The following is a 9,539-nucleotide window of genomic DNA, read 5'->3' as shown; positions in this document are numbered from 1 at the left end:
AATCGAAGAAATTGAATTTCGTCGATTACAGCGCCATCTATCATGAATCGAGAAAAATGTTTCAGACAAATTGTATGTGTTTTTAGCCAAAGATTCCGAATATGCAATAAAAAATAGGGGTTCCCATTTAAGATTTCAAACTTGCCCCCCCTCACCGCCCAGGGGGAGGGGTGGGGGGGCTAATTTTAACGTCATTGTACGTCCCCCTCGAAATGACGAAATTTTGATTCTAAACATTTTTTCGTAGTGTGCTTATTTTTCGAGTTATTTGGCTGCCTAAGTTAAAATGGGTCACCTTGTATAATCCAGATGTTTATATAACAGGTGACAAGACAGAATTATATATGATAAACGAATCGAACGAAGAACGTTAATTCGTACGGTGACTACGGAAAGTGTTACATCCTCCAGTGGGAATTATGTTGGTAAAATTCCTAATCGTTCTGCTTTGCCTTGGTCTAACCGTTTACGTGGGTTCTGACAAGGCTGCTCCGAGAATCAAAATTCCCTTGGGAGGACTGAGGGGTTATTACAAAACATCGCAGAATGGTAGGCAGTATGAGGCGTACGAAGGGATTCCTTACGCGTTACCACCTGTTGGTGAACTGAGATTTAAGGTAGGCAAATCATCAAAATAATAGCTGTGTGTATCTTTGAAATTACGTAACATTATAGAGAATTGACTATTTTTTATTGCTTAGTCTTCGTTTTTTCTTCAAATTGGACAGAGAAAGAGAGACACATGATTTAACTGTTAAGTATCTTATTTCTTTAAGAAATTGGAACAATCGGTCCTTAAAGAGAGTTTATCATTTTTTTTTAAATGTAGAATATTCACAAGGAATTTCGAATTTGGAGTATTTCCAAACTGTCTCTTCTCTTACAGCCTCCCCATCGCATAACACCATGGGTTGGCGAACTACCAGCTATAAAGTTCGGTTCCCCATGTATTCAACGCACCCAGATACCACTCGATCCCAAGGAAAGAGTCGAAGGTGCCGAAGATTGCCTGTATTTAAATGTTTATGTGCCGGTACGCGAAAAAACTGAATCTAAAACCCTATTACCGGTACTCTTCTGGATCCATGGTGGCGCCTTTCAATTTGGAACCGGTATAGTGATGGGTGGAAAATATCTTATGGATCACGACGTGATACTTGTCACAATTAACTACCGCTTGGGACCATTGGGTATGTAATGCTACGATATTTATCAGTCGATGACGAGAAACAAATATTGCCAATACGATTCTAATGAGTTTGTTACAAAAATCGATATTGGAACAACTAGATGAATATTATTCAGCGCAGAATATTTCACAATGAACAATAAATTGTGAAATCGACAATTTATTCGACTCTTTTGTTACCGACGTTATTAAAGTTATCTTGAAAAAATATCAGGTTTCCTCAGCACGGAGGATGAAGTAGTTCCCGGTAACATGGGTTTAAAGGATCAAAGTATGGCACTGCGTTGGGTATCGGAGAACATCGAGTGGTTCGGCGGTGACTCGAAACGAATAACATTGTGTGGCATGAGTGCCGGTGGTGCAAGTGTGCATTATCATTACTTATCACGTATGAGCACCGGACTTTTCCAAGGTAACGTTCTAGAAGATAATGCAGCATACGCAAACATGATAACTAACATAAATATAACAAATATTAAAGTATTAATATAACTCTACTGCAGAAAATTATTCTCTCTAATATAACTCTACTGCACTAAATTATTCGTTTACGAAAATTGAAAGGCGTCACCATGGATCCAGAAGAGTACCGGTAATAGGGTCTTAGATTCGGGTTTTCGCGTACCGGCACATAAACATTTAAATACAGGCAATCTTCGGCACCTTCGACTCTTTCCTTGGGATCGAGTGGTATCTGAGTGCGTTGAATACATGGGGAACCGAACTTTATAGCTGGTAGTTCGCTAAACCATGGTGTTATGCGGTGGGGAGGCTGTAAGAGAAGAGACAGTTTGGAAATATTCCAAATTCGAAATTCCCTATGAATATTTTACATGTAAAATATTATAAATATTTATGTGCAGGAGGAATATCGGTTAGTGGTAATGCGTTCAACTGTTGGACACAAGCTGAGAATTCCCTAGAGAAAGCCAAAAAATTGGGTGCGTTGATGGGATGCTCAACAACGAACATGAAAGATATGGTAGATTGCTTGAGATATCGGCCGGCTCGCGCGATCGTAGAAGCCGCCGGTGAATTTATGGTGCGTTTTTCTCTCGCTTCTCATTTTAGTCATCTTGTGATGAAAACGATATAATTTCTCTGACACGCATGAAGAGGCAAGGTTTTGGCACGATCTATCATTTTAGACGTTCTTTTACAATCCTTTCACTCCTTTCGGACCGGTGGTCGAAAAAGTCGGCGATATTCGTTTCCTCGAGAGGAAACCCGTCGAAATTGTGAGCAGTGGAGACGTACAAGACGTACCTTGGATTACAAGTATAGTGAGCGAAGAAGGACTTTATCCTGTGGCCGGTAAGACAGCATGCACGATCGAGAGAAAAGGAGATATCGTACATTACAGCATACATGTAAAGATAATTTTAACTATATTGATGTATCATTGCAGAGTTCGTTTATAACGATTCTTATCTGAAACAATTGAACGATAATTGGGATGCTATCGGCCCAGAATTCCTTGATTTTAATCACACCATTCCCAGAGAGAAGCTTGTGGAAACTGTTCGTCGTATCAAGAAACATTATTTTGGGACTAAACCAATAGATAGGGCAAATACAGAACCACTGATAAAAATGGCCGGCGATCGCTTTTTCGTAATCAACAGTGAAATGGCCGCGCGTATGCAAGCTAAAGTAAATCAGAATCCGGTCTGGTATTACTATTTCTCGTACAGAAGTGTAGACAGCTGGGGCGACGCCATTGCTGGCAAGAGGATAGATGATTACGGTATGTTCTTGAATAATCTCATAGATACTTAAAGAAAACGTGAGACTCAATATTTCACATTTTATCTTTACACGCAGGAGTCGCTCATGGCGACGATGTGTTCCTCGTATTAGACACTCCCTGGATGGATCCAACAGTAAAGAAAGAAGATATGGATATGCAACGAATTTTGGTCGATATTTGGGTATCATTCGCTAAAAACGGGTAAAAGCATAAAAGACTATAACTGCGTGTAATGAAAGAGAGATAAATACAGTAAGAATATTAATCCTTTAAAATTCGAAATTTATTTCAGAGTTCCGAAAGTCGCTGGTGTTGAATGGCCAAGATTAGACCCTACTAAGAAGGAGCTCCATTATCTGCACATTGCTAGCCCTACTAAAATTAACATGGACAGTTGCGCTAATCTGGGAGAGAAAAAGTTCTGGAAATCGATCAATTTCAATGAGAATAAATTGGAGCATACATCCAATAAAGAAGAACTTTAAATTCTTTTTGAACTAATGTATGAAAACCGTATTTTTTTTTTTATAAATTGTATCTTTAATAAAATGTATTGATCGTCTAACTATATGCGTAAATTCACTGTTATTCTTTCTCAAGACAAATTATTAGGTGTACAACTTTGCTTCCGCCGTTTTCCTATAGATGGCTTTAGCGGTAAGTGGTGGTCGAAATAAATAGATCATAGACGTCATACAATAAACTTGGGCATCTGTCAACATAACCCCATAGAAACATTAGTCGATTTGTGTCTGCATCATAAAGTTATTCTCGATTGAAAATGTCAGTTTACGAGCCAAATTCTCGTCATTTGCGGGAGGTTTTAATTTTCTGCTTCAATATGAAGAAATCTGCGACTGAGGCTCATCGAATGCTCTCAAATACTTATGGTGAGGTCGCTATTAGTGAAAGAACGTGTCGTGAGTGTTTTCAACGCTTCAAGAACGGTGATTTTGACGTTGAAGACCGGCATAACGGTGGAAGAGAGAAGGTTTTCGAAGATGCAGAATTGGAGGCATTACTTGATCAAGACTCGTGTCAAAATCAAGAAGAATTGGCACGATCATTGGGAGTGACTCAACAAGCCATTTCAAAACGCCTCAAAGCCATGGGAATGATTCAGAAGCAAGGAAATTGGATGCCGTACGAATTGAAGCCGAGAGATGTTGAACGGCGTTTGTTTGCTTGTGAACAGCTGCTTGAAACGCAAAGACGGAAGAGATTTCTACATCGCATTGTAACTGGGGACGAAAAATGGGTTCATTACGATAACTTACGATTACCCAAGCGCAGAAAATCATGGGGAGTTCTCGGCTATGCTTCCACGTCGATAGCCAAACCGAATATTCACGGCTCCAAGTCATGCTCCAGGTCATGCTCTGTATTTGGTGGGACCAGCTCGGCGTAGTATATTATGAGCTGTTAAAACCGACTGAAACAATCACAGGCGATCGGTATCGAACGCAATTGATGCGTTTGAGTCGAGCATTGAAAGACAAACGGTCGCAATACAACGAGAGACACGATGAAGTGATTTTGCAACATAACAATGCTCGACCCCATGTTGCGAAAGTGGTCCAGACATATTTGGAAACGTTGAAATGGGAAGTCCTACCCCACCCACCGTATTCTCCAGACGTTGCTTCCTCTGACTATCACTTGTTTCGATCAATGGCACACGGCCTGGCTGACCAGCACTTCCGGTCTTATGAAGAAGTAAAAAATTGGATCGATTCGTGGATCGCTTCAAAAGATGACCAGTTTTTTCGACGCGGGATTCGTACGCTGCCCGAAAGATGGGAGAAAGTAGTGGCCAGCGATGGACAATACTTTGAATCATAAATGTATAACCAGTTTTTTACAATAAAGCCTCGAATTTCGGAAAAAAAACGGCGGAAGCAAAGTTGTACACCTAATACTTTTTTACTTTCATGTTATATGGATAATATGGATAATAAATATATGAATAATAAATTGTTAATAATATAACGATGTTATATGAGTAAATTTAGTGGATATTAAACTTTGATTTCGAGCACAAATTATAAGAAATATAAGAACTTGCCGCGTCGTTTACAATATCATGTCGCGATTATCAAGCCCAGCAATTTATAGAATTAATCAGAGACAATATTATAAAATCATCATCTTGGCACGTGAGAACAAGGCCCGTACTCTGAGTTCTCTTTTAACGATAAATGAGTCTCTAAAAGTGACTCGTAGTCAATCAGAAACCAATTTTAAAACCAATTATAAACCAATTATAAACCAGTTTTAGAAGCTCATTTATCGTTAAGAGAGAACTCAGAATACGGGCCCAAGATTTTGTAACAACACATCGTCTATATGGTTTAGAGGTTAGAGGAAACGAAAAAAGTTAGGAATGAATTTTGATAACCCTCAGTTCTTAAAAACAAACAAAAAAATATTATTTAATATGAGTTCAATAGTTACAAGTTATTACTTGCATTAAGGAGCTTTGTAAAATAAATGTTATTTTTAATTCAATACTAGAATTTATTACAATATTTTATTATTTACCCCAATTTACATATTTATTTAAAATCACATGATTTTATGAACGATATAATTAAACTACCGGGTAGACTACTAAAGCAGTCTGAGAGGATGAAAAACATCAAATATTTACTTCATACGAAGTTATATCTTTGGCATTGGGTACATTTGTAGATATTAAAATGTTATATATATGTACAGCGGTCATCAAATCGCATTGTTGTCACGTGTTCTCCAGACATGTGTATGATTCGAGATCGGTGATTGGCTATGTATCACGTTGTCACGTCATTTATCTAATCTACAGCATATATACGACGAAAGATAACAACAATGATACAACTATTCAACATTTAAATGTTCGACGTCAAGGAAGAGACACAGTGCACTGCAAGTTGCGCCAAAGGCATTGCATTAACCGGGAACCATGTCGATAAAATCGCTAACCGTTATACTAATTTGTTTGATTTCGGCGATTCACGCGAATGCGAGTCCAAGAGTTAAAACAACCGTTGGAAAACTAAAAGGCTACTACAAAACATCATATAATGGCAGACAATACGAAGCTTACGAAGGAATACCTTACGCTTATCCACCAGTTGGAAAACTAAGATTTCAGGTACGCGGCTGATAAAAATAATAATTATTCTAAATGAATCTTAAAAGTATTTATCAAAATAATGCTATATGCGATAAATATAATTTTTGTTATGGATAACAGATACGCTAATACGCCGAAATTTTATAAAAAATTTGAAGTATTACGTTACGAAATATTACGTTTATATAATCCGTTATATAATCCGTTTATAAAATCTACGTTAACATGCGTTAACATAGATTTTTCTCTGTCCCGGATTTATTCAGTGGCTAACCAGGACACCGATTTGTACCGAATTCGGCCAAAGTGCCCCGATTTATCCCGATTTAGAGAAACTTTTAAATGAAATATTGTTTTACATGTGTGTTTATGTAACTGAGAAAAAGTTTACTAAATTTCAAAAAACGTTTATTTGGATATAACTTTGAACATATTTGTTTAAATTAAGTAATGAATTTCTAAAATCAAAGAAAAAAATTTATATTTAAAACTTCTTTATTTAATTTTAGAAAATAATTACTTAATTTAAACAAATATGTTCACAGTTGTGTCCAAACAAACATTTTTTGAAATTTAGTAAATTTTTTTCTCAGTGTATATTGTGTATGTGTATACTTTAGTTAAATATAACTTGTCATTCACAATTAAATTGAAAATTTTCTAATCAAGTGTAACATCATGAATACGTTTTTTTGCTTGCAGCCTCCTCGCGCATTGCCAATATGGATTGGCGAACTATCCGCTACGAGTTTAGGACCTGAGTGTCTTCAATACAGCTCAGTTAGCAAAAACGGATATATCATAGGATCCGAAGACTGTCTATATCTAAATATTTATGTACCCGTGCGAGAAAAAACGACACCTAAAACACCTCTGCCAGTACTCTTCTGGATACACGGTGGTGCTTTTCAATTTGGCAGTGGCAGTGATACAGGTCCAGAGTATCTTATGGATCACGACCTCGTATTTGTCACGATTAACTATCGCTTGGGACCATTGGGTATGTAACGTCATAACTATGAGAAATATTACTCTCAATTCTATCCCGATAACCTTATTCCAGAAATCCATACCCAGTGAACACAACGTTACACGTAACGTACATATTAGTTATAATTTCCTACTCAACAGTGTAACTGTTGTACAAAGTGTCCCGCATTATCTCTTAAGAGCGGATTCCTGAAGTAATTTGAATAAGAAAAGATGACGAATACAAAGATGACGAGGCTATAATGTTTTTCAAATTATAAACGATCAAAGTTGACCAATTATACTGGCTAAAGTACGCGCACTCAGGTACGGTACAACACAGTGGTACAGGTGCATGCACATGTCGTCCATTTATTTCTCCAAATATTGATACGGAAGTTCTATACATACAACAATATATGTAATAATAATCTGCCTTTTCTATCATTTAAATAAACACTACAAATAATAACAATTTCGTCAAAATATTATGAATAAAATATTACACAATATATTTATGAGAATCAGTAAGCTGTCACACATTTGACGTTTCTTTCAGGGATTTACAACTAATTTCATATCTTATGCAAATTCTCACTTATGTGCATGCATTTGTACCATTGTGTGTTGTACCGTACTTGAGTGCGCGTACTTTAGCCAGTATAATTGGTCAACTTTAATCGTTTATAATTTGAAAAGTATTATAACCTCGATATTTTTTCACTAGGATTTTTTTCTTCAAATTATCTCAGGAATCCGTCCTTAAGAGATAATGCGGTAGTGGCCGGACATCCTGTATAAGATACGTTATATAACAGTTACATTGTTCAGCAGGAAGTTACAATTAACTTGTACGTTACACGTTGTATTCACTGGGTAATGAGACAATTAGAAGAATAACGTTTAGCATACGTAGAATTTTATTCACAAATGTTACATTTTAAACGTTTAGCACACGTAGAATTTTATTCACGAATGTTATATTTTTATCAGTTTGCTCGCCCTTTGTTATCGAAGCTATTAAAAATTTTTGAAAAAAATATTAGGTTTCCTTAGCACGGAGGATGAAATAGTTCCCGGCAACATGGGTTTAAAGGATCAAAGTATGGCACTGCGTTGGGTATCGGAGAACATTGAGTGGTTCGGTGGTGATCCGCAAAAAGTAACTCTAGTCGGTATGAGTGCTGGTGGGGCAAGTGTGCATTATCATTATTTGTCGCCGATGAGTGCGGGACTCTTTCAAGGTAATATTTTATAAGATAACAATGCAATGTACAAATAAGATTAATATATTATCTCGTTTACGCAAATTTACATTATAGGAGGTATATCAATCAGTGGCACGGCACTTGATTGTTGGGCGCAAACTGAAAACTCTCTGAACAAGGCTAAACAATTGAGCGAGATGGCGGGGTGTCCTACGAGTAGCTCTAGAGATATGATACGATGTCTAAGATATCGTCCTGCTCGCGTAGTATTAGAAGATCTGCCTCAATTTATGGTGAGTCTAGTTTTGTCACTGTAATGTCCAGTGACGAAAAAAGTCGATGTAACGCAGAAGAAGTCTCTCATGTCCGTTTCTACTTCGTTTAAACCTTGATCTTTAATCTAAGTTTAAATCTTTATCTGAATGAAGTTTAAACTTAGATTAAGATTTAATCAATTATATCCAATCGGTTTAATCGATGTAAAAGCAAGCATCACTAGACCTATTATTATTTTAGCCGTTCCACAACAACCCTTTTACTCCCTTCGGGCCAGTAACCGAGAAAGCTGGCGACACACGTTTCATCGACAGGACACCTGTTGAAATTATAAGCAGTGGAAGCGTACAAGATGTACCTTGGATTACAAGCGTAGTGAGCGAAGAGGGTCTTTTTCCTATAGCACGTAATATTGATCCCAATATTAAAAATTCTTTCTTGCACATAAATATTTAGATATAGACAGTCTTCGGATCCTATGACAGATACTTTTTTTCTCAATTGAGTTATATTGAAGACACGCGAATCCCAAATTCGTAGCTGACAGTTCGCCAATCTATATTGACAATGCGTGGCTGCAATATCAAAAATCATTTTTTATAAATGATTATAAACAAGCCCTTGTTAGTGTTAATTTATTATTGCAGTGTTTTCCGACGAGGCTGATGATATGAAAGATCTAGACGACAACTGGGACATTCTTAGCCCGTTTTTATTTGATTTTAATTACACTGTCGCCAAGGAGAAGCATGCCGAGGTCTCCAATCTCATCCGGGAACATTATATCGGAACGGGAACAATAGACAAAACAAACCTAAAACCATTGATAGCAATAGCGAGTGATCGCTTCTTTAAGTATGACAGTGAGAAGGCCGCGAGAATGCAAGCTGAAGTAAATCAGAAGCCGGTCTGGTATTACTATTATTCATACAGAGGCACGCATAGCTTGATGGATGTGTTAAGCAAACTTAAAGACAATTACGGTACGTTTCATGAAATACCAGTGTCAATTAATATCGGATGGGGGGG

At 37.2% G+C, this 9,539-nt stretch overlaps 1 protein-coding gene across 1 annotated transcript in view; it reads left to right on the top strand.

The window, feature by feature from the left end:
* The first annotated feature begins 358 nt into the window (after nt 1–358).
* Nucleotides 359–9,539, top strand: part of LOC116846279 — a 10,271-nt gene continuing 1,090 nt past the window's right edge. Inside the window, exons 1-14 of the mRNA XM_032819921.1 lie at nt 359–617; nt 887–1,190; nt 1,404–1,601; nt 2,053–2,231; nt 2,338–2,503; nt 2,598–2,936; nt 3,014–3,140; nt 3,232–3,421; nt 5,875–6,075; nt 6,760–7,057; nt 8,073–8,270; nt 8,349–8,527; nt 8,751–8,916; nt 9,158–9,493. Coding sequence (XP_032675812.1) covers nt 420–617; nt 887–1,190; nt 1,404–1,601; nt 2,053–2,231; nt 2,338–2,503; nt 2,598–2,936; nt 3,014–3,140; nt 3,232–3,421; nt 5,875–6,075; nt 6,760–7,057; nt 8,073–8,270; nt 8,349–8,527; nt 8,751–8,916; nt 9,158–9,493 — 3,079 coding nt within the window. The 5' untranslated portion in view covers nt 359–419. The remainder of the gene's footprint in view (nt 618–886; nt 1,191–1,403; nt 1,602–2,052; nt 2,232–2,337; nt 2,504–2,597; nt 2,937–3,013; nt 3,141–3,231; nt 3,422–5,874; nt 6,076–6,759; nt 7,058–8,072; nt 8,271–8,348; nt 8,528–8,750; nt 8,917–9,157; nt 9,494–9,539) is intronic.

The sequence above is a fragment of the Odontomachus brunneus genome, unplaced genomic scaffold (assembly GCF_010583005.1).
Source record: "Odontomachus brunneus isolate Ranch 3 - 2012 unplaced genomic scaffold, Obru_v1 Obru_scaffold_063, whole genome shotgun sequence".
In the NCBI taxonomy this organism is placed as follows: Eukaryota; Metazoa; Arthropoda; class Insecta; order Hymenoptera; family Formicidae; genus Odontomachus; species Odontomachus brunneus.
The sequence above is the reverse complement of the archived record's forward strand: the minus strand, read 5'-3'. Positions and strand labels throughout refer to the sequence as shown.